The following is a 25,995-nucleotide window of genomic DNA, read 5'->3' as shown; positions in this document are numbered from 1 at the left end:
AGACCATTTTATCTCCATTACATGGTATATTCCTCCTGCTCATGTCATGTTACATTTCAAATTTCATAAACGTTTAACTACAACAAAAGTTTATTTTTTACAAATCACTTAGACTTTGATTCAAGTTACCAAATGTTTTATTAGATGCCTATCATATACAAGACACTGGGGAAACAATGACCAAACTGAAATAGTACTTACCCTCAACGATCTCACATCCTACTGGGAAGGTAAAATATGAACACAAATAATACAGAAACAAATAAAACTGAGAAGGGAAAGAGCGGTACAAAGTCGGGGATTCGGTATTGTTTCAGACCTCCTAACAGAGGGGATTGCACCTGATCTGAACCACGGAAAGAGAAAAGGTGGAGCTGATGAGGGGGCAGGAATGGAGTCCTAAGTTTGGGGAATCACTAACATCCCAATTTGGCTTAAACATACTATGTCAGGGGATATAGAATGAAGTCAGGCTAGGAAAGTAAAGTGGGAACCAGATTGGGAAGGGCCTCAAAATGCTAAGCTGAGAAGGTTGTGATTTATCCCAGAAGCAAGAGAGAACCACTGAGGTTTTTAAGAGAGTGGCAGGATCAAATCTTTGCCTAAGAAAGATTTGGGTGTTGGAAGTGGGTTCCACCTTATGGAAACTGGACTAGAATGAGAGAGCTCAGAGGCTATTGTAGAAGCAAGTAAATAAATAAATATATAGACAAATAAATGAATGAATGAATGAATGGGTGGATGAATGAATGAAAAAATAAATGAGCAGATAGATAAATGAATAAATAAATGAATGGATAAAAGGACAATAGATGATAGATAAATGAATGAATGAATGAATGAATGAATGAATAAACAAATAGATAAGTGGATAGATAGTAAGTAGATGGATGAATGAATGAATGAATGAATAAATAAATAAATGAAATTTTAGAAAAAAGAAGTCCAAGGTAGGGATCTTCAAAGTGAGGTACACAAATCCCAAGGGTACACAAGATGATTCATTAGGTTGTGGAGAAAGAAATTAGAACCTCTAGTTATATTATTATATATAAAAATGTATATGTGAAATAAAACACTACTTATACATAAATACTACTTATATAAAAATTAAAATTAAGCTGTATAAGTTTTTAATTGACTAGTGCATATACTCGGTATGTATGTCAGACAGTCATATGTCTTATATGCTTTCTGCTTCCTTAAAGGAAGAGCAGGAGTTCCAAATCATGGAAGGGCTGAAAGTGGTGCCTTCACCTGTTTTTTGGTATTACCACATTGTAACATATTGCAGTCTACATGCACCAGGTTAAGTAGATTTAGGGACTATATTATCTAGCTTTAACTCATTTTCACAAAAATGAACAAGTGGCTTTTAAAAATTCCTACAAAAAAAACACAAGGTGAATATGAAAACAATAATGCAAGCATAAATGAACAATAAAAGGGGAGTTCTATACCTACTAGGAATTTTCTATCAGCAGACTGATTATCTAATCAGATCTGCCCAAAATTGACCCTAAAAAATAAAAAATATCAAGAAGATTATTTTAAATGCAGATGTACACCTATTATCATTAATGATGACCCTGACCTTAACTACATTTTACCCTGAAATATTAGCTAATGATAGTGTGAAGCCATCACAATTGGGAAGAATTGGGGCGGCTAGGTGGCGCAGTGGATAAAGCACCAGCCCTGGAGTCAGGAGTACGTGAGTTCAAATCCGGCCTCAGACACTTAACACTTACTAGCTGTGTGACCCTGGGCAAGTCACTTAACCCCAACTGCTTCACTAAAAAAAAAAACAATTGGGAAGAATTTTTAAAACTAAACCTTTGAGGGGCAGCTAAGTAGCACAGTGGATAAAGCACCAGTCCTGGATTCAGGAGGACCTGAGTTCAAATCCTGCATCAGACACTTGACACTTACTAGCTGTGTGACCCTGGGCAAGTCACTTAACCCTCATTGCCCCACCCAAAAAAAAAAAAAGTTCATGGAGCTTACTCTGCCAGTGTAAAACCGCATGAGGTCCAGTGGCTTTGAAGAACTGTAGGGACAAAAGGAATCTGAAACCCATGCAAATGTAAGCAATGTACTCAACTTCTTTAAGGCCCTATAAAATGAGAATAACACTTGTAGTACTGGCCTCACAAGACTGTTAGATTAGATAAGCCAATATGAATATTGAATGACTACTCAACTTCTTTCCTTCAAAGATCCATGATTTCCTCATTCTGAAGACATCCATGCTGATCACAGTGTTTTACATCTTAGTAGGTATTATTCATGAGTTGCCATAGCTTTAAAAAAAATCACGTGGTGACCAATCTCAATGTAAATATTAAATAAGCCAATGTTTTTCACAACATGGATGAATGAATGAATGAATGTGAAAAAGTTCTCATTGATCTCTATGTGCCAATGTCTACGACACCTTTTGGGAACACAAATATAAAACTGAGGCAGTCCATACCCTCAAGGTGTTTGCCATACAGGGGGCATACAAGAGGAGTGGGACCCCCAAGAAGGAAATCTGGAGAGTCACAGGAACGCTGAGTGGAGCCACAGGGCAGTTGGTTGACATGCCTACTCAGAAGCAGTGGTAGTAGGGATTACCATATCCAGAGAAGGAAGTAGAAAGTGAAAGCCTGGGTGGACAGATGAATGTGATATGAAGAATGGTCTTGTCTGAGACCAGCTAAATATGTGGGTTAGGGGAGTTTTTACCCACACACACAGTCAATACAGCTCAATCCCAGGTCAGAAGTTCTAAATCCAAATGGATAACTTCCCAGGTACTAGAGACATTATTTCTAATTTAGGTGGGGAGAAATAGGGCTACAGAGGAGCGGATGGCAAGATGTCAGCTATTGTTAATATCACTGAAGAAGTGTATGAAAAACAGGGTTGAGGACTGAACTTCAGGGCTCATGAGCATTCAGAGGACAAGGAGAAGAAGGAGAAGAACCAAAGAAAGAGAGATCTGAGAGAGATCTGCTTATAATGGACAAAAGCACTGGTGGGCTATATGTAGGGTGACATCCAAAGCTAATCATCTGACTTTCTGAAAATGTTCTCCTAGCAAAGAGTTCTCCTAAAAGCTTTTCAAAAACTAGGACACAGCTGGTGCTCAATCGTCACTGCTTAGGGGGTGAGTGTACCATGCAGTCCAGGGTATGCCCTTCAGGGTGAGAGCTGCTTGCAGGTCACATGACAGGGGACTCAGTTGCAGAAGGCCAACATCATTTTATGGAAAAATGGGCATAGTTTCAAGTGCTTTCAAAAACAAGAGAGAGAGATGACCTGTGGAAATGATTGCGTATATAAGGAAGTAGGGTGGGTTTCCCTTAACATGGTTTTTTTTCTTTCTGGAGATGCAAGAGAAAACTGGGGCATCAGTAAAGGCAACTCATCTGTGACATAAAGTATGATGCCAGGCTGGGCTGTTGCTACTCCTCTGAATCCAACAGAACTGAGGTTTATCTGCCCCAGGCAGCCCTAACAGAGTCCCTGAGGCACAGGCTCCATCGACCCCTCTCTCCTTCAACCAGATTAACAGCATTTCCATACATAGGCTGTTCTATCAGTGGCAACCGAAAAAATTTTGCTCTGATCCAGACTCAAGGCCAGGTGCAATACTCTGCCTCTGTGGCCTGTAGAAGAAAAGACATAAATCCATGTTGTAAATACCAAGGGGTAAAAATAAGATTAAAAGTAAGTTGACACATGGGCTAATCATACAGGTTTATTCATCTTGACCCAAGATAGAATGCCCTGGTAAATGGTCTCATCCCTAACCCAGACCTCATCCTCCAGCTGAACTTTTGTCCAAACTCTACTAAAATGCAAGAAATCAGGACTGGTAAGGGGCAGAATTAAGAGGTAAGTGAAGCTTGTGTCCCTCAACGTCCTCCCTTACAGCCTGCCCCATTGTTTTTAGGCCTCATGCCCTCCCTGAGACCCTGAGATTATCATTGTAAGGATGTTTTCCATTCCCATAGAAATTCATCTTTTCCATATCACATTTCCTCAGGACCCAATACCATTAATTAACTAATTAATCTTATAGATGACTCCTAAGTACAGAAGATGAAAGAATTCTACAAGAAAATAAGTTCATTTTAACTGGTTCTTCTTAAACAAAGTCGCCAATCTTTGTTGTCTAACCCATTAATGGCTACTAAGTGGGTACCACCTATTTCTACAAACCAGGTAGAAAGGGAAGGTGGTACTATGGAAGGCTGGTTGGAAAAGGGAGGCCAGCTGAAGATACTGAGGCCTTGTGGTAGCAGCAATATCTACCAGGGTCCCAGCCATGTTGGTTGGGCTAGCTTTTCCTAAAATCCCTCAAAACCTAATTGGCCCAGGGGTCAAAGGCTTGAACCATTGACACAGCTTCTTGGTGGTCCAAGTGCAAAAACCCAAAATGCAAGAATTCAGGAGCCATTCCCTTGATACTAACATGGCACCATGACAAACACAGTAACAGGAAAGCTGTGCCCAGCTGAATTGAAGCTATATGCTTGTCAAATAGCCTTTCCATGCAAAGGCTGAGTGAATTTCCTCTTGACAATTGCTAGGTGGTCTATGAGTGTCTCATTGCATCACAATCATAAACCAGAACCAGCACCAAACCACTCCAATTGAAGACTAGCCAGAGAAGAGGAATGATGTGGCTAAAGTCATATGGCTAGTCAGTGGCATACCTAACAACTAGAATGGAGGCATCCTGACTCCTAGTCCAGTGCTGTCTCCAGTGTGATGATACCTTTAACCAGAGATGGAGGAGCCTAGGTAGCACCATAGTGCACAGAGTGTTGGGCCTACAGTCAAGAAGACCAGAGTTCAAATGCAGCCTTAGACACTTATTAGCTGTATGACCCTGGGCAAGTCACTTAATCTCTGTTGACCTCAATTCCTCAACTGTAAAATTGGAATAATAGCACCTACTTCCCAGGGCTATTGTGAAGATCAAATTAAATAACTTGTGAAGCACTAAACACAGTTCCTGGCTTATAGTCTGCATTTAATAAATACTTGTCCGCCCCCCCCCCTCTTATTTTTAGGGCCACTTCATCCTAGGAGGGTCAAGCAAAGGTCAGTTCTGACCAAAAGATGGTTCCCTACACCTCCTTGAGAGCTCGGTAATAAAGCAACATTGAAGAATTCATTTTCAGTTTCTTCTTTGTGGCTAATTTTAGCTGTGAAGTAGATCCCTTTCACGTGGAGGAGCTCCCCAGTCTTGTGGTTACTAATATGAACAGTCTATTCCCTTGAAATTAAAAAAAATAACAGTGCTAACAGAAGCTGAGGAAAGATATGCAGCTAATGCAAAGAGCTTAACTGCAGATGGCTGGTGTGGTAGGGTGTGGGAGATGTGCAGACATCATTCTTGGTGACACATTGGAAACCTGAGAAAATTAAACATGTATGCAACCCTGAGGAAAACAACTGTCACACAAAATTCAAATTATGTATCACCCATTAGGCAATGGGGAGGCATGCAGTGGGCATGAGCCGACTGCAAAACATCAAAAACAAAGACATGTAGAGAGTATAAGATAACTGTAGGCATGATAAAGAAGGTAGGCTGCAAGATGAGAGGGATAAACTGATGGACAGCCTGTGTGCACCATTGGTTTCCTCACATCAGAAGAACTTAAGGGAGGTCCCCTAGCTAGTTGGTGAAGACACCCCAGAGGTGAACGAACTTATCGGAAGAGGGGGAGAAGAGTCTCACAGGATGGGCAGGCATGAATAGGTTGTTGTCTGTTTCATTCTAAGGAATATCTATATCCTTCAGTGTGCTGGTAAATGTTTAACAGCCGGCTTTGGGGAAGGGGAAAGAAGGCATAAAGGACACGCTGTTAAGTTTGATAGACATTTTCAACATTTTTTCTATCACCTTCTTAAATTTAAGAAATCAACAAAACAGTAATCAAGCTTCAATTTGTAGCATGTGCCAGTTGCCAAGGTGTAAATGCTCACAGTGAAAATTTAACAATCAGCTCTGCCAGTTTGCTTCAAGGCAGGACATCTTGCCTATGAGATCAGAGATCCATTTGAGTATTCTGAGCAGGTAGTCTTACATTTTGAGGATCATAGGGCTAACACTAAGGTTCTGTGTGTCTAATAATAATAATAGTATTAAGGCTTCTGCAAACAGAGTAATTTTTAGAATAAGAAACATGTTGGTATTCTCTGGAGTGCCACCTCATGCTAGGAGAACAAAAGAGATAATCTACATTAACCTTATATATGAAAGTAAATAGAGTTACTAAATACTATGAATACTCATTCAGCAGACCATAGGATCATAAATGTAGAACTTTGCAAATGAGGAAACTGAGGCCCAAACAGGGGAAGGGGCACGCCCAAAGTTACACAACTAATAAATCTCTGCAGCAGAATTTGAACCCAGGTCTTCCTGACTTTAAATCCAGTGCTTTATCCATCATACCTCACTGTCTTAATAGATAACATCAGAGAATAATTTTTAAAAACCACCATGGATCTTTTACAAATTTGTTTATGTTTAGTGAGCAATTATTAAGCACTTAGTCTATGCTCACGTGCACATTTAATGTTGATGATGTCTAATTCATAGAGCATAGACTCTGAGCTAAAAAGGATCTTAAGGATCTAGCCCCATTCCCTCATGTTGCAGATAAGGAGAATGAAGGTCAGAGAGACAAAGGTCACAGTGCAGTCAGGATGGGCTGTCTACACCAGGTGTGCTCCTCTCATCCCACCAGGCTGCCTCCCTAGGCGAGCTCTGCTCTCTCCAGCTCCCCGGGGGCCCTCTCAGGGAAGAGCTATGGTTTCTATTCTTCCACCTAAGACTAAGAACCTCCTCTTAGGTGCTCTGATTGCAACTGTCAGTAAACAAGAAGCAGTGTTGAGCAAACAGGAAGGATGAGGGTTTTGAGTGACCACATCACATCTAGCATTGATGAACCACAGTTTTACATCTAGACATTTAGCCCTTTCATGGTACCTCACCTCCCACCCTTCCAGTTTTCATGTCAATTAAAAACGAGCAATTGGTTTCACCTCGTCCCCCTTCTTGCCCCCACCCCTGCTTTTCAGCTTCCTTTTATCTGTTGTCTTTGCCCACCAAACTGTAAGTTATTTGAAGGCAGGAACTATCTTTCTTCTTCATATTTGTATCTCTGGCGATTAGCACATAGTAGGGCACATCTGGCACATAACAGGTGCTTAGGAAATACTAATATTGACTTGTAGGACCACACATTTGATTCACCTACTTACCAAAAAATCCACCAGGCTGGGTCAGAAGGGGATAGCTCCATAGAGTCACCTCATTTTTAGGAATACCATGCCCAGTTGCAATCTCTTTTGTCTTAGGTAACCAGATCAGGGAACAAATCTGATGAAGATGCAAATAAATTATAGAAGTGTGACCATTTTTGTTTCAGTCTTAAATGCAGTCTGAAATACAGTCTAGATAAATGTGTACTTTTTCTATAGGAAAGAAAGTCTGTTCTGGTCCTACTCATTCCAAACTACTGCAGAACAAGGATGCCACCCATACCCTTGAGTATAGTGTGAGAGGCACTGGGCTGGAATTGGCCTTTTATCAAACTTCCCTGGCAAAACAATGGTGAGAATTGAGGAGGAGATGAATGAAAAGAGATGTTAAATAATGAAAATATCATTACTAGATGAAAGAGCTATACAGGAAAGAAATACTGGCAAATTGTAACATTTGACTAACAGGAAAGAAATACTGGCAAATTGTAACATTTTCACATAATCAATAAGTAAGGTAAGGTGTAACTTGGACCCTGTCCTTGACCACAGAAAGTTATTTAAACACAGGAAGAACCAAAATCAACTGAATTCAGAAGGAGAAATTCATATCTATTTCATGAGTTTACCTGTGATTTTGTACATGGAGTCTGGATGCTGCTCTCACTGTTTACATCCCAGACATGTAAATGTCCATCTTTCATGCCTCCTCCAACAGCAAGGATTTCAGACTGCCAAGGACACCAGTTCATGGCTTTAAAGAATAGATAAGTTTTCATTCAAAAAATTTGTACAATTAAAAAGAAATCCTTCTCCTCTACAAGAACTAAGGACCCTATGAAATGATATATGCATCAATTAGCTCAGCAAGTCAGTGTTAATTGGGCCAGCGTCCAAAGATCATTCTCTATTTGAGCTAATTATCAATCAATCAACAAGTATTTATTGAGCAATTACTATGTACCAGACATTATGCTATGCAAATAAAGAAAAGCAAAACCATGGTCCCTGCCCTGAAGAAGCTCATATAAGCAATGTAAGTGGTAGGGGGTGATCTCAGAAAGGAGCTAGAAGTAAGGAGAGAACATCACATACTGAGCCCAACACATGCACACCCCAACTGCTCCCCAGTTCTCCCATCACTCTCTGGCTCCAGGACAAATTCTCCACTGCTGCTAATCCAAACTTGTCTCTCCTCCAGACCCCAGCTCCAGCTCCATCATCTTTTCTCATCACAATCTTGCCTGCTACTTTCCTGAGAAGACCAAAGCCATCTATCATGAGCTTCATCTTCTCTTCTCTTCTTCCACTCCTCCAAATCTATATCCTCACCCTTCCTATCTCTCTTCCCTTTGGCCTCAAAGAATAAGGTGGTCTGCCTCCTTGCCAAAGCTAACCACTCCTATTAGGCCTTTGGGAAGTTACTCCATCAATTATTGTCTCTTGTCTTCAATCTCTCTCTCTCTCTCTCTCTCTCTCTCTCTCTCTCTCTCTCTCTCTCTCTCTCTCTCTCTCTCTCTCTCTCTCTCTCTCTCTCCCAGATCTTTCTCTGCCTTCTATAAACATATTCAAGTGTTCCCTATCCTAAAACAAATAAAAACCCTCGAGGTTACCCCTGCTTCACTGTTAATAGTGCAGAAAGAGTAGTCTGTGATTCTTGTTTCTGCTTTCTCACCTCTCATTCATTCCTCAGCCCCAACCACTCTACTTTCTCTAATTCCATGTTTTTAATCTTCCTTAGAGATGGCACAGTGTGTAGAGAGCCAGTCTTGGAGCTGGGAAGACTTGGGTGCAGAGGATCCCATATTCACAGCTAATAGAAACCCTAGATGCCATCTCATCCAACCTCCTGACTTTACAGTTGAGGAAGGCTGAAAGAGATTAAGGGATTGTTCATGGTCATACAATGAGTAAATTTCTTTTTTAAAAAAATAATAAACACTTTTATTTTTAGTTTGGGGTCCCAATTGTTATCCCTCTTTCCCCTCCCTGAGGGGGCAAACAATTAGATATAGGTTATACATGTATGATTATGCAAAACATTACAATATTTATCATTTTGAACAAGAAAACTTGATTAAAAGAAAAAAATTACAAATGAATATAAATAAATAAATGAAAATGAAATAAAGTGAAAATAGCATGCTTCAGTCTGTTCCATCAATATCAGTTCTTTCTTTGGAGGTGGATAATATGCTTCATCAATAGTCCTTTGGGATTGTCTTGTACCATTGTATTATTGAGAATAGTCAAGTCATTCACAACAACTGGTAAATTTCAAAAGCAGAATTTGAACCCAGGGCTTCCCGACTCAGATAGCACTCTACCATTTCACACTGCCTCATCAAGTCCAGCCTCTGAAAAACCCTGGCTGAGTGATCCTAGGCATGTCATTTAATTTTTCTGTGCCCCAGGCAATTCTCTAAAACCATAATTGGAGAAGCAGGTTCTGAGCCTTAGTGGTACGGGGAGTTTTGTCATCAGGAGTTCCGAATACCAATGAAATCACAGATCCAGTCCAAAAAGACTCTTCCTTGAGCTTTCTGCATTTGATACTGCCGACCACCTCCTCCTTTACTTATATTCTCTCCTTGCTGGTTTCTAAGACATTGTCTCCTCTTGGTTCTCCTCATCCCTATATAACCACTCCTAACCACTGGGTAGACTGTGGAGTCATTGTCCTCTTCCCACTCCCTAAAGGTAGTATCCACACAGGCTCTGGCCTCATGCCTCCTCCCTGGTCTCCTTGACAAACTCATGCACTACCATGGCTCCAATGATTACTTCTACACAAATAACTATAAAATCTATATGTCAGACTCTTTTCTCTGACCTGAGCAGTAGCCTTCTCTCTCCATCTGTCTGGTAGACATCTCCACCTGAATGTCCAGCCAGTTCTTCAAATTAAAGTTTCATAAAAGAACCCACCACCTTCTCATCCTTTCAAATCCACCCCTTCTCCTACCTTCCCTATCTCTGCTGATGGTGCTGCCATGATCCCAGTCACCTAAGCTCCAAACCTTGGTCATTTTTCATTCTTTCTCTCTCACCTTCCAAATCCAATCAGCTACTATTGTGAATGCCATGTCCACAATTTCTCTTCCACCTGTCCTATCTTCTCTACATATGCAGCAAACACCTTAATTTCAGGCCTATATCATCTCTTATTTGAGTTATTTTTTTTTTGGCAGGGCAATGAGGGTTAAGTGACTTGCCCAGGGTCACGCATCTAGTTAAGTGTCAAGTGTCTGAGGTTGGATTTGAACTCTGGTCCTCCCGAATCCAAGGCCAGTGCTTTATCCACTGCGCCACCTAACTGCCCCTTATTTGAGTTATTTTAATAACCTTCTAAATAGTCTCTCTGCCCCTAGTCTCTCCAGTCACCAATCTATCCTTTTTCACACAGCTCACAAACATAATCTTCCTAATGTCATTCTTTATCAGCATCAGTATGAAGATGAGAAATGAAAGATACCTCCCCAGAATCCACTAGCATTGATGTTGTAATATGGGGATTTCTGTGCCTTTCACAGAGATTTCTGGGGGAAAGATGCCAGAAGAGAAACCAGCCAAGTCAGAATTGGGGAGTTTGTCCTCCATCTTGGCACCACGTGGAATTTTTCCTGAAGAAAAAAAAACACAAAAAGCACTACTTAGCTGGTCTCCTCCTTTTTGCTCCTCTGATATTTCATACAAGACCTCTTAATCGAAGTTAACAATGCAGTTGCTACTGGGTCCAGAAAGATTGTGTGTATGATGATGACAGATGTGGTGATGGCAGGACTAGGTTTGGTGAGATGACCACAAATCCCGTTTAGAGATGAAAACTCTCTGACAAGACTTAAAGTAGGAAAAGGAAGCAGCAACGTTTAATGACTCCACTCCTGAAGAGTTTTGCCTCAATTCTTCCTGAGAGAAAGGAATTAAAGGGGAAAATAGGCTCTTGCTACAGGTTAGCAATGCCCAGCACTTACTGTGTTTCTCTACAGAATATCCCTTTCACTTTCTTATTCTTTCTTTGCTGCCATTTATTCCCACTGTCATATAAAGGAAATAGTGACCACTAAATGTGTTTTGTTTTTAATATGAGTGATTAATATTTTGTGTTATATCTTTTTCATTGTATGTTACATGTGGAGGCTACCTCTCCACAGAGATTTCCTTAGACAAAAGAGACTTTTAGTTCCTTCCATGAGTTTCCTTACATGTGAGGGGCATTCCATCCCCACTGCCTTATGCTAATACAGAGCTCTAAAAATATCAGTCTGGTCACACGAACCACATTCAGGAACTTTCAATGTTACTCCCTATAATCTTTAGGATATAATGCTATCTCTTATATCTAATCTCTTTTTTGATCAGGTAGGCTAATAATATTCAAATTATCTCTCCTGGATCTATTTTCCAAGTCAGTTGTTTTTCCAATGAGATATTTCACATTGCCTTATATTTTTTGCATTCTTTTGGTTTTGCTCCACCGTTTCCTGATTTATCATAAAGTCATTAGCTTCCATTTGCTCAATCCTAATTTTTAAGGAGTTATTTTCTTCAGACAGCTTTTGTACCTCCTTTTCCATTTGGCCAATTTGGCTTTTCAAGGCATTCTTTTCCTCACTGGCTTTTTGTACCTTTTTTATCATTTGTCCTAGTCTGTTTTTTAAGCTGTTATTTTCTTCAGTATTTTTTGTGTCTCCTTTATCATGCTGTTGACTTTTTTTTCATGATTTTCTTGCACCACTCTCATTTCTCTTTCCATTTTTTCCTCTTCCTCTCTTACTTTATTTTCAAAGTCCTTTTTGAGCCCTTCTTTGGCCTGAGACCAATTCATATTTTTCTTGGAAGCTTTGGATGCAGGAACTTTGACTTTGTTTTCTTCTGAGGGTATATTTTGACCTTCCTTGTCACCATAGAAACTTTCTATGGTCAGAATTTTTTCTGTTTGCTAATTTTCCCCACCTATTTCTTGACTTTTAACTGTTTATTAAAGTGGAGCACTGCTTCCAGGGTAGAGGGTGCACTGTCCCAAGCTTCAGGGTTTTTTGCAGCTATTTTCAGAGATTCTTCTAGGAATTTGTAAGTTTTTAGTCCTTCCACGGTGGTATGATTTAAGAAGAGGTATGTTTACTACTTTCCTGGCCTGTGCTCCGGTCTGAAAGCAACCACAGTCCTGCTCTTCTGCCCTGGAACTATGAACCAAGTCTGCTCCACTGTGACTGCAAGCTCTGGTGTGCTTGTGCTCCTCCCCCACCTGGGACCACCACCCAAGACTGTGACCTGGATCCTAGAACTGAGTATGGGCAAAACTACAGAGTTCTGCCTCAGGGCTAGCAAAGAGATCCCTGTAATCTCCTTCTGGCCAATTGTCCGACCCCCTTATCATCTGTAGTCTGAGTTCCAGAAGCGGTTGCTGCTGCTGCTGCTGCTGCTGCTGCTGCTGATTCAGAGGCTGTTGAGATACTTTCATCTTTCATCTCTTCAAGACTTATCACAGGAGTCACTTCCTCAATATCTGCCTCACCAAAAGTTCTCTCTCCCTTCCCATAAACACACAACACAGGGCCAGGTATGGCCCAACACTCCCCAGGGCTACAATACTGCCCAGTGGTTTGAACCAGATTAAAATGAAATAGGGAAATAGTTAACAAAATAAACAGAAAGACAATAAAGCATAGATTATGTTAATGTGTGGTTTCTAACTCAATATACACCTGTGGAAAACCTTATATATGGTTTAGTGCTCTCTCCCCTTCCCATCCCCCATTTCTCCTTAAGTTTGAAACCACTATCTTTCCCTATCACATACTAAAGTATTATACTTTGGGGAAATATGATGTAGAAAAATGGGGGAAAATTCTGGACTTGAAGTCAAAAGAAATGGGGGCTCAAATCATTCTTTTGCCATTTATTGACTATGTGACCATGGGCAAGTCATGTGACTTCCCTGAACTTATACTTCCTCACTTATAACATAAACCTAATAATACCTGTAGGACTGACCTCACTGGACTATAGGGAGAATGAGTTAATCATATGTAAAGCACTTTGTAAGTCTTGAATTGCTATGTAAATGTCAGCTATTATTATCTATAAACAAATTGGGGGACAGGGAGCATGAAGGACAATGAAAATAAGCTCCTTAAGGCCAGGGGTTATTTGTTTTCTCTTTTTTATCATATATTTTTGTATCCTCCGTATCTGATATAAGTACTTAATAAACATTAATCAAAATTTATTTATTGAAGCTGTTGTTTAGTCATTTTTCAGTCATGTCTTACTCTTCATGACCCCTTGTCAGTGGGAGATTCTTGGAAAAGATGCTGAAGTGCTTTTTCCATTTTCTTCCCCAGATCATTTTACAAATGAGGAAACTGAAGCAAACAGGATTAAGTGACTTGCCCAGGGTCACATAGCTAATAAGTGCCTGAAGTCAAATTCAAATTCACAAAGATGAGTATTCCTGACTCCAGGACTGGCACTCTATCCACTACACCATTTAGTGGCCCCAATTTGTTTGAACTAAACCTTCTTTAACCAAAAAGAGCTTTTGAATTTCTTACCTTAACTGCTGTAGAGTGATGTAGGACTTTTAGTGGTTGACAGGATCTGACTACACCAGGATCATAGGGCCATATTTTCAATAGCCCATCAGTACAACCACTGGAAAGCAGCCTACCACTTGGTGACCACTTCAGGGCAAATATGGCAAAGTGTTCCAATGTGATGCTGAGCTACCCAAACATCATAATGATGAATATGGCCCAGTCTTGAACCACTGTATAGGAAGAAAAGAAGCATGGTTGGTTGGCCATTGCCTCCCAGGTTTCATTCAACTACATACACTGTGCAAGAATTCTGGGATCACCTGGAAAATGCAGAGAAAGGTTTCCAGTAAATCAATGATAAAATTATCCAAAGATCCCTAGAATTATCTTTAAGCAAGAATAGATGCTATATATCCTTATGGCACCAAAAAAAAAACAGTCAGAAAATTGCTTAAAAAACTATGGCACTTGAATATTTTCAAGGGTTTTTAATTTATTAATTTTCTATTATTTTTAGTTGTGTTCCAAATTCACTGATTTGTTTTTTCCCTTTTTGTTAATTAAAGTTCCCCCCCTAAGAACTACTTTGGCTGTATCCCCCAAATTTTGGAACATTTTCTCATTATTGTCATTATCTTGAATGAAACTTTCTATTGCTTCTATGATTTCTTCATTGACCCAATAATTCTTATGGATTGTTATTTAGTCTCTCATTGATTCTTAATAGTTCTCTTCAATATGATTTTGTTGCATTGTAACCAGTAAATGATGTGTATAATATTTTTGCTTTTCTGTATTTCTGAGATTTTTATGTCCTAAGACATGATTAATTTTTGTAAAGATGCCTCCACAGCTGAGAATACGCGTACTCCTATTTCCATTCATTAATTGCTAAAAGTCAATCATATCTAATTTTTCCAGAATTCTATTCATGTCATTAACTTTCTTCTTGTTCATTTTTTTGTTTAGATTTATCTAGGGCTGATAGAAGTAAATTGTGGTATCCTATTATGATAGTCTTATTGTTGTGTACATATATATAAAGATTTTTAAATCATACTAGAATAAAGGATATAATTAAATATTGCATAGCAAAAAATATGACTGAAAAATTGAGAGAAATATGGTAAGATCTGTATGAATGAATGCAGAGAAAATAAAGAGAAACTAGAGAACAATATACACAGTGAGTAAAACAATATAAATTTTTAAAATCACTAAAAGGAACTCTGAGTTGAAATCTGAATAATAGAAAAAAATGAAGATCCCAAAGAAAACAATAATGAAGCATACCTTCTCCCTCTTAGCAGAGAGGTAAGGGACTACTAGGACAAAATTTTGCAAACATTGTCAAATATAGAATATGTAACAGATGCCCTTATAAAAAGAAAGGGTTCAATCTGGAAGAACAGTGGGAAATGAATGTCATATAAAGATTGTAGATATTCATAATAAAACATTATTTTTTAAATAATAGATGCTATTGGTCATTTCTGACCCATTTGGAAATCCTTTGAATAACTAAGAATGAAACTTCTGCCTGAAATTTCCTTTTCAGAGATAAATTGATTTATATTTCAGAACTAAAAATTTTAGATTAAGAAATAGAACAATGTTCCATAAAACTTAATCTAATCCAAAAGTAATGGAAATCATAAAAAATAATAATCACATGATTTCCAGAATTACCACCAACTAGTGTATATGGGAGAAAAGCCCTACTAAAGAAAGCTTTTATTTGGAGTTTTACATTTAAACAATATAATCCTGAATACTGAGCCCAGAAGTTTGAGAGTAACATCTGCAGAAAGCACATGAGGTGATCGGACCATTTGACACCTGAATACCTGAAGATATAAAAATACAATGATTTTTGACTCATCAATCTTTTTAAAAATTGATTAGTTTTGCTAACCCAGCCCCACTGCTCATTACAATTAAAGCATCACACACACACACACACACACACACACACACCTGCAAGACATTTAAACATCATTGGTTCCATCAGTGTATTTCTCACCTGCTGAGGACACAATGATTTCCAGCTCAAAGCCCCAACTACTGAAATATGACCAAGCATATTTCTCAGTCTCTTTTTAGTCGCCACATCCCATAACTTGAGGTAAAAAAGAAAAATAGAATTATAACCACATCAGTGTTTTACTGCTGCTTTTACAATCCTAATACAATCTGTACAGGGATGGCTATTATCAGGTCCATTAACTTTGAAGAGGCAGATAGTCAAGACCAGGGTTTCTTAAACATTATTCACTTGCGACCCCTTTTTGCCAGAGAAATTTTTAAGTGACTCTAGATATATAGGTATATGAAAGAGGTATACATAACCTTTTACTGTTGCCAAGTTTTTCGTGGCCCCCACATTCAATTACACAACCCCATAAGGGGTCAGGGCCAACAGTTTAAGAAGCTTCGGTCAAGACAACATCATTAACCCTGGCCACACCCCCTCTCTGGGTATTATTAAAGGAGTCAGCAAACTTGGAGCTCCAGCTGCAGTTTGCCTACAAGCAAATTGTAAAAGTCAATTGGCCATATTCCCCACAGGAAACTGAGTATTTGTGTCTTTTACAGCTAAGGATCCCCTATCCAGCAATGTTGCCAGTATTCTGATCTATATGATGAATGAAACTTTCAATGTTGTACAATTCTTCTTTGAGCCACATCAAGGGAAGGAAAGAAGAAAAAGAAAGTGAAGCAAGTATGAGAGGGATACTTTAAATCTCCCAGGAAAGAATTTTAACACCACCTCCCCTTAATCCACAGAAACTTCAAGTCCTTCTCCCATTCACGAGTTTACATTCCATATTAACCTACCAATTAAAAGGAGCTTTGAAAGGTCTAAAAACTGATGGCACAATGTGACCAAAAGAGTATATAAGAACAAAACATCCGGTACTTGTACTTCTCCCTCACTGGTGCCAATAGCCAGGCAGGCTCCCTCCTTTATCCAGGAAACTGAAGAGATATAGTTAGACCAGGGACTCAAGTCTATGCTTCCCATCCCATGGTGGCTTTCACCATTCCAGATGTGAACAGCAGACCCAAGGGCAAGAGCAAGAAGACCTTCAGAATTCCAGTCCAGGATGTTTAGATCTGGAAGGAAGGAAGGAAGGAAGGAAGGAAGGAAGGAAGGAAGGAAGGAAGGAAGGAAGGAAGGAAGGAAGGAAGGAAGGAAGGAAGGAAGGAAGGAAGGAAGGAAGGAAGGAAGGAAGGAAGGATGGAAGGATGGAGGGAGGGGGGGAGGGAGGAGGGAGGAAGGGAGGGAGGAAGGAAAGTAGGAAGGAAGGAGGGAAGGAAGGAAGAAAGGAAGGAAGGAGGGAGGGGGAGGGAGGAGGGAGGGAGGAAGGAAGGAAGGAGGGAGAGAGGGAGGGAAAGAAGGAAGGAAGGAAGGAAGGAAGGAAGGAAGGAAGGAAGGAAGGAAGGAAGGAAGGAAGGAAGGAAGGAAGGAAGGAAGGGAGGGAGGGAGGGAGGGAGGGAGGGAGGGAGGGAGGGAGGGAGGAAGGAAGGAAGGAAGGAAGGAAGGAAGGAAGGAAGGAAGGAAGGAAGGAAGGAAGGAAGGAAGGAAGGAAAGAGGGAGGGAGGGAGGGAGGGAGGAGGGAGGGAGGGAGGAAGGAAGGAAAGTAGGAAGGAAGGAGGGAGGGAGGGAGGGAGGAGGGAGGGAAGGAAAGAGAGAAAGAGCTATAATAAATCATTTTCTCTAGCAATAACAGAATCCTAAAATGAACACCTCTTAGACTTATATAAGTGCTACTGACATCTGATTTTCTCAATGCATTTAATCTTTTAGAGCATTTTTGGGGGGTGAGGCAATTGGGGTTAAGTGACTTGCCCAGGGTCACACAGCTAGTAAGTGTTAAGTGTCTGAGGCCGGATTTGAACTCAGGTCCTCCTGACTCCAGGGCCAGTGCTCTATCCACTGCACCACCTAGCTGCCCTCAATGCATAATGCTTTGAGGCTCAAGAGAGCAGGCATTATTATTCCCATTTTTATAAATGTGGATTTGCCAAGTGAGTGAGGGGAGAAGAGAATAGAACCTAAATATACACAAATTGCCGTCCAGAAAGCAATTCCATTTTCTGGTTAGGCCAAGGGCATCTGATAAGGGGGTATCTTAAGGAGCAGGACACTTTCCTTTATTACTTTATTAGCACATAAACAACATCCCACACAGTTCCCTGCAATGACAAACATGCTGCTCTTATAAAATACCATATAATGTATTTGGGAGGAGACATCACCTCGAGCCCCATCTCCACCTGATGAATGCTGACTGTCAAGGGGAAAGAATTATTCGATTATTTTGTTTTGGGTTGGGTTTTGTTTTTGTGTTTTTTGGAGACAATTGTGGTTAAGTGCTTTGCCCAAGGTGACCCGCTAGTAAGTATCTGAGGCTATATTTGAATTCCTGTCCTTCTGGTTCCAAGGCCAGTGCTCAATTCATTGCACCACCTAGCTGCCTACTATTCAATTATATGAGAAGGTTTTCAGCATTCCTTTCTAGTTTATGCTACTAGAAATCTCTTCCTACTGAAATAAATTATAAATGATTCCTTATTAAAATGTACCCATCTAAATTCTAACCTAAGGGACAAGCTGCTGTCTTGATTTCTACCTCATGATAATCACAAAAAATAGCCAACTCTCCATTATTCACACCTAGGGCAGCTAGGTGGTACACTGGACAGAGCACTAGGTCTGGAGTCAGGAAGACCTGAATTCAAATCTGTCAGATACTAGTTGTGCAGCCCTGGGCAAGTCACTTCACTGCAGTTTTCTCAATTAGAAAAATGAAAGCACCCATAGCAGAGGTGTGCTGTAAGGATCAATTAAGATGATGATTGTAATGCGTTTAGCACAGTACCTGGCACTTAGTAGGTGCTACATAGATGCTTAGTCCCTACTATGTTTGCCCACTGCAGATTTTCCTCTCAATACTTCTGTCACTACTATCTCTGTTCTGTAGCTTCATTCAGACATAGAAAGATCCTCCTCTCTCTTCCAACGAGCTATTTAACTTCCTCCCCTTTCCCCCTGCAGAAAGTTGATGTGAACTAGACAGCTGCCTTGGTCTTTGAGAGTCTGGGATGTGGGTAATAAGTCTGTGTGGTCCAGACTCAAAATCGGGTCAAGAATGGCAATCTAAAGAGAAAGTTTGTTGGCACAGTGGATGGGACGCCAGACCACCTTAGAAAATTACTCACTCCGTGATCCCAAACAAGTCACTTAACATCTGTCTGCCTAAGATTCTTAATCCTATAATTGTTTTCAGATAAACATTGCATGTGTGCGGTTTATTTTATTTTTCATCTATTATTATAGCTAACACTTATACAGTGATTTAAGGTTTGCAAAGCACCTTACATATGTTATTTCATTTTATCCTCACAAAAACTTTGGGAGCTAGATGCTATTATTGTGTCCATTTTACAGATAAAGAAACTGAGGCCATTTAACTGCCTATAGCTATGACAACAGGAACTTTTCTAAAATGACAGTATCTAAAACATCCCTACATAAAAGATAAATGGGCACTCTCTACCTCATTAAAAGAAGATATCAAAATTGTTAAAATCTGTTGCTATGAATAGTAAAAATATGTCTTCATTCACAAATATTCAGTGCATGGATTGTCTCATTTCTTTGTGTTTAACCTGAATGCATCCTGCCCCATTAATTTTTTTTCATTAGATTGCTTGACCTTGACCCAATTTAGAATCTAGACAACACAGACTCATGGCCTGGGTCCCAACCTCCCAAAGACCCCACAATCACCACGTCACCATATACTCTGGATCCCCAGTGGACCAGCTGCTAGCACACTATTTGATCTTTCACTGTTTTGCCAGATCTGGCCAATTCAAAAGCAAAGTTATCTGTTTTCAAAAGGAAGTCACAGGGGGCAGCTAGGTGGCGCAGTGGATAGAACACCAGCCCTGGAGTCAGGAGGACCTGAGTTCAAATATGGCCTCAGACACTTAACATTTACTAGCTGTGTGACCCTGGGCAAGTCACTTAACCCCAATTGCCTCACTTTAAAAAAAAAAAAAAAAGGAAGTCACAGAGAAAGAGACAACTAGGCTAGAACATACTTTGTTTACTATTTTCTTTAAATCCGTAAATACACATTGATATTTGCAATATGAATTTGCAATATTCACCTGGGAGAGTGAAGCCCTACTTTGAGAATGCTTTTCATAAAATACTAAATAAACATTAGCTGATTGGTTGATTTGAGAAACAGACAGAGAAAGAAACACACAAACAGGCAAAGAGACAGAGACACAAACAGAGACAGAGACGGGGAGATAAAATACTAGTCCTATCCCCCAATATAAGCATTTAGAAACAAGACTACTATATTAATCATTTTTAAATGATGTGCCATTTTGGAAATTGGTGTGCAAAAGACAAAATTACTTTTCCAGACTCAAAGGATGAGTTAGTGCCAGAGGGCAGGAGAAAATGCAGGACTCCAGATTCTACAATCAATGACCCCAAGTGTCCACACCCAGAATTTCACTGCTCACTTCTAACCTCTCAATTTATCTGCTAGGATAAGAAAGAGAAAAATCTCACAGTAGTCATCCCGTAGGCCAATAAGATGAATCTTCACCTCTGGCTGGAATACCAGATCTTTCATGTCACTGCAGCTTTGATGATGCACAGACTCCTCTCCATGAATTCCACTTCTGCAACCTTCAAGGAACAAATCAAAGATGAGCACATCCCGCCCTCCACTGCGGTCCTGGGAACATGTTCAAATATTTCCTCATGTGTACAAAGAGGTGCCAGAGATGCAGGAAAAGTGAACATCATGCTACATTCTAAAATAGAGAAAGGGGAAAAGGGAGGTAGTGGTAGTAACTGAAATCAGAGGTATTGTTATTATTATTACCAATAAAAAGACATTTTCTAATTTAAAGGATACACATGTACATCAGTGCACATTATTAGATGGTGTTCTCCTCGAAGGCAGGGACTCTCTTTTGCCTTTCTTTATATCCCCAAACATTAGTACAGGTCCCAGCACACAGTAGGCAATAAATAATTAACTGCCTGCCTGACTGACACATGCAGACTATAACTCATCTATAATTTAGTAGAAAAGCCTTAGGGAGTTGCCTGAGGAACAGAAAGGTCAATTGTCCATGTGTTGTCCACAGAGGTAGTGTCAGAGGCAAGATTTGAACCCAGGTCTTTTTGAGTCCACATCCAATATTTTATTCATGCTGCCTCAAAACAAACATACATATAACCATAAGCAATATGACTTGTTTTGACTGTTTACTATTTTATTTGAATCCGTAAATCCAGATTGACATTTTCTTTATCACGTAAAACATTATCAGGGGCAGCTAGGTGGTGCAGTGGATAAAGCACTGGCCCTGGATTCAGAAGGACCTGAGTTCAGATCCGGCCTCAGACACTTGACACTTACTAGCTGTGTGACCCTGGGCAAGTCACTTAACCCTCATTGCCCCACCAAAAAACATCATATTCGTCCTTTTGTACAAGAAAACTTGATTAAAAGAAAAATTGAAAGAAAGTGGAAAATAGCATGCTTCAGCCTGTTCCATCAATATCAGGTTTTTGTTTTTATTTTTTTTGGAGGTGGGTAGTATGTTTCATCAATAGTCCTTTAGGATTGTTTTGGATCATTGTATTGTTGAGAATAGTCAAGTCATTCACAGTTCTTCAAACAATATTGCTGTCTCTGTGTACAATGTTCTCTTGGTTCTGCTCACTTCACAATACATCATTTCATACATGTCTTTCCAGGCCCTTCTGAAGTCATCCTGCTTGTCATTTCCTACAGCACAATAATATTCCATCACCATCATATACCACAGTTTGTTTAGTCATTCCCCAGTTGATGGGTATTCCTTTGATTTCCGGTTCTTAGTTACCACAAAAAGAACTGCTAGAAATATTTTTGTACAAATATGTCTTTTTCTCTTTTCCACATTGACATCTGCATACCAATATAAGCAGAGTGCCAAAATTCACCTGGGAAAGTGAAGCCCTAGTTGGTGAACACTTTTCACAAAACATTCAATAAATATTGGTTGACTGATTAATACATTTCTATACTTCATTATCTCTGCATCAAGGCATCTAGAGATACTGTTTCCAGTTCATTTTACCTATGAGAGTCAGCAAATAAAATACTAATTCTTTCTACTTTCAAGATAGTCATTAAAGTCATTTGCTTTGGGAACGAAGTGACACTTCTTGGCTTCCACTTCTCTAGTATTCTGCACATGATGAGCAAAGTATCGAGCGCTACAGTCCTGTGATGGAGTGGTTAATGAGACAGTTAAGTGGTACCACAAGGAAGCCCCGACTACTCCTCCTCCTCCTACTTCTTCTTCTTCTTCTTCTTCTTCTTCTTCTTCTTCTTCTTCTTCTTCTTGGTGGGGCAATTGGGGTTAAGTGACTTGCCCAGGGTCACACAGCTAGTAAGTATCAAGTGTCTGAGGTCAGATTTGAACTCAGGCCCTCCTGAATCCAGGGCTGGTGCTCTATCCACTGCGCCACCTAGCTGCCCCCGCCCCTGACTTCTATACCAAGAAACTTCCTTGCCACATGTAAGAAGCTATCTCTGTCTGCTGAGGAAATCTGCAGTCATGTACAGAACAGTGTGGGACAGCTGGAAACACCCCTGTTCTACTCATGGGCCTTTTACAAAAAAGACCAAAGGTAGTTATTAGCAACATTCCTGGCAAGCCTTCTCTGACCTCAGCCATCTCTACTGCAAATCATGCAAATTCCTTTTCTTTGGTTAAACGGGAAACTCAAACCTAGATTCAGGTTTCCGGATTTCCAAAGTGTGGGACTGGTTGATTAGAACCAGGGTTCTCAGCTTTTTTGTCTCATGGAGCGCTTGGCAATCTGGTGAAGCCAGGAATTCTTCAGAATAATCTTTCTGAATAATTGAAGGCTAACTTCCAGCTTGAGGCTAGTGAAAATAAAGATGTCATTTTTTCCCATCCAAGTTCATGAACCCCCCAAAATCTGGGAGTTTAAGCCCCAAATTAAGAAACTCCTGTACTAAAACCCGGAAAGATGGATTGCCAGCAGGACTTTTTCACTTATTTGGAAGAAAAGAAGCCACCTTTTTTTTTTTTCAAATGTTGGATTTTTGCTCAGTTGATTGCAGACTCTGAAGCCAAGGGACCAGGATAGGGTTAATAGGCTCTTTATGAGGTAATCAAATGTGGGCCCCAGCTGCAGTCTTAGACAGTCTCAAGCCAGATGTGTCTTTGTGCCAAAAATCCCCTAGAACATCAAAATGCAGACACAGGAGAGAGCCCTCTTTGCCTCAACCTGCTACATAATTTTTGGAACAAAATCAAGTATTTAAACTCTTACTAAAACACAAGCTCGTTGCTGGTCACATCAAAAGAAGAGATAGAGAAGACATTTCCCATCTCCTTTTTACCCGCTCATTTCCCCAAAGCCTCCAATCCTTGTGTTTGATTGTAAAGAGTCGTTCTGAAAGTAGAGATCTCAAAGGGCCATCCTTAGGTTTCCCCATTTTCCCACATTTAAACTCCTGCACATCTCAAAGAATAGAGAAAATGTCTGAAGCTTGTGTCTCCATTCCCAGTATAGCTGCCTATATTCTTGTCCCCATCTGGCACCTGGAAAAAAGTGAGGAAGGGAGAATGAATAATCACATAGAAGTCTATAGAAAGAGGCTGGGAAGTGGAATTACAAGTGAGGATTCAGGGTTTCTGACTTCCAATCCATCCTGAGCATATTGAACAGTGTCCCTCCCAAAGCAACCTAGACTCTTATTCCAGAAGCAAATGTATCTGGCGGTTTTCCTAGACATTCATGAAAGGCACAGCTAGTTCTCCCAAGGATTTTCCACCAAGGGGCTAGGTTGCTTACCAACCATCTTCCAGATATGACTCCCACCTATGAAATCTCTGGTGGAACCCAATGTGGCCTGAGGGGACAGTTTTGATATGGCAAGAGCTTCCAGACTTCCTGGTTACATCTTTAGGTACATTTGATGAGGGATAGAATTTGGGGTCAAATTGATCGTGAGTCATCCCAAAAGAAATCAAGACTCAGCGACTCAGTTTCCCAAGTTGTATTGCAATACTGTGGGTGACCACAGGGAGAGAACCAGAAGAGTGGAAAGGTATCTCTCAAATAGTGAAAGGAAAGACAGTTATATTTATAGTACAGATAAATTGATTATCAGTCTCATTATAATAATCTCCACCTTAGGGGGGTGCAGGGGAGGGCTTATCCTACTCATTATAATATTCTCCACCTTGGGGTGTTACAGGAGAGAGTTTATCCTAATTTAGAGTTCCTGGGGTCCTAAGCCAACCCCTGAGGCGGGTACCTTTTTCAGTGGAGGTGTGTTTGGGGGGTTTACACATCATTAGGTGAATCTGGGGACAAATTTGGCCTTTTCTGCACATGCCTCTTTCTGTTTCCCATGGCTAGTTTCACATTTTTCATTAGAATTTCTATATCCTTGTCTTGTGTCTTATTGTTATATGACCTGACCCGTTATGGTCCCATTAGCGGTACTGATCACTGTGGGCGTGACAACGCAGCATCCTGACTTGTAAGTTATCCATTAGCTGGGGCCTAACTCCCTTTTGGAGCTAATATCTGAATTAAAGCTTGGGTCTTAGGTTTTTCTATTAACCCCCTTTTTTTTTTTGCCTCCTTCATCACATTCAGGCAGGCTCTTTGGGCTCAAAGGGACAAACTAAAAGTCGCAAGAACCCTCGGGGTCTCCAAGGCTCAGCTGATTCAACAGAGAATATCATCCACACCCTTCCTCCACCAAGGAGGCACCACAAAACCTTTCTGTGCATCATCTCTAGGTCATACTAGGAGCAGCTGCTGAGGGCTCAGCTACTCAGTCAGTTGAAGAGCCATTACTAGAAGCCAATGGGTCATGTGGAGAAAGGGCAAAAGTCAGTCAAGTCAATCCAAGGGGGAAACCCCATGGCAACAGCCAGCCTTTTCCTTTTCCTGTAGGTATAACCACTAAGAACTAGCCCCAGTTCTAAAGAAAGACTTGAAGATTTCTTTATTTTGCAGCTAAGGAGAGGGACTTCATCGGAAAATTTTGCTTAAGGCTCAAAGTTTCTACTTATGCCCCAGCCCCTTTGTCATGCCTATGCCATGTCAAGAATGTTTAGGGGTAGATGTGGCCCCCACTCGATGCATATGCACTCACAAAAATTCTTCTCTATACACTTAAGAAAGGTGCCAGGGGCAGCTAGGTGGCACAGTGGATAGAACACCAGCCCTGGATTCAGGAGGACCTGAGTTCAAATCTGGCCTCAGACACTTAACATTTATTAGCTGTGTGACCCTGGGCAAGTCACTTAACCCCAATTGCCTCACCAAAAAAAGAACAAAAAAGGTGCCTTAGTCCTCAGAAATCCTGGAGGAAAGTTATCATTAAAGAATATGTTTCTCTCTCCGATCTTGGTACCTCCACTCCACTAGAGACACCCTTCCTCCCAAAAGGAAAAAAGCCTGGACCAACTAGTCAGGAGTGAGAATAATACTAAGTAAATAGACAAAAGAAAAAGAAAAATGAAGGAAGGGGGCATTAGGATCATAGATCTAGAGCTGGAAGGGACCTCAAAGGTCATCCCATCCAGCCTCTTTTTACAGATGAGAAAACTGAGGCCCACGATATTAAGAGACTTGCCCAAGCTTCAGAGGTGGGATTCAAATCCAGGTTCTCTGACTCTGGAGCCCCTTCCATTTTACCTCAGAAGAAAAGTTTGTCCACAGCTTGACAAAAAGAAAGAAAACGGACTAAAGAAAATACTTTTCTCTGAGTTTCTCTAGGTACTACCCATATCTTTTCTCATATCTTTCCAACACACACCTTCCCAAAGGCACTTGGGTGTCTCACAGATCTGCATTCTCCCACTGACATTCCAGGGCTCCTTCAGGTCTGAAGGCAGCAGCAGCAAGGTTAGACACTTCTGGAAGTAAACAAAAGTAAAGGAAGGGCTAGACAAGGTTCAAACATGATAAAAAATGTGGGGCTACTATGTATAATTCTCTAAACAGTTCAAATTCAGATAGGAGAAACTGTCTTTGAACTAGAAGCTAACATAGCTCCCAAATATGCAAATATCATATTGAGGATCAATC

General features: G+C 40.4%; 1 protein-coding gene across 1 annotated transcript in view; it reads right to left on the bottom strand.

The window, feature by feature from the left end:
- Nucleotides 1–3,555: 3,555 nt before the first annotated feature.
- The window catches only part of CDC20B (cell division cycle 20B), a 66,809-nt gene continuing 44,369 nt past the window's right edge, over nt 3,556–25,995 (bottom strand). The window contains 11 exon segments of the mRNA XM_043976048.1: nt 3,556–3,656; nt 7,276–7,393; nt 7,905–8,029; nt 9,642; nt 13,833–13,980; nt 13,982–14,047; nt 15,841–15,860; nt 15,862–15,936; nt 16,738–16,934; nt 20,419–20,538; nt 25,724–25,823. Of these exon segments, the coding sequence (XP_043831983.1) occupies nt 3,556–3,656; nt 7,276–7,393; nt 7,905–8,029; nt 9,642; nt 13,833–13,980; nt 13,982–14,047; nt 15,841–15,860; nt 15,862–15,936; nt 16,738–16,934; nt 20,419–20,538; nt 25,724–25,823 (1,071 nt within the window).

This window comes from Dromiciops gliroides, chromosome 1 (assembly GCF_019393635.1).
Source record: "Dromiciops gliroides isolate mDroGli1 chromosome 1, mDroGli1.pri, whole genome shotgun sequence".
NCBI classification, from domain to species: domain Eukaryota; kingdom Metazoa; phylum Chordata; class Mammalia; order Microbiotheria; family Microbiotheriidae; genus Dromiciops; species Dromiciops gliroides.
The sequence above is the reverse complement of the archived record's forward strand: the minus strand, read 5'-3'. Positions and strand labels throughout refer to the sequence as shown.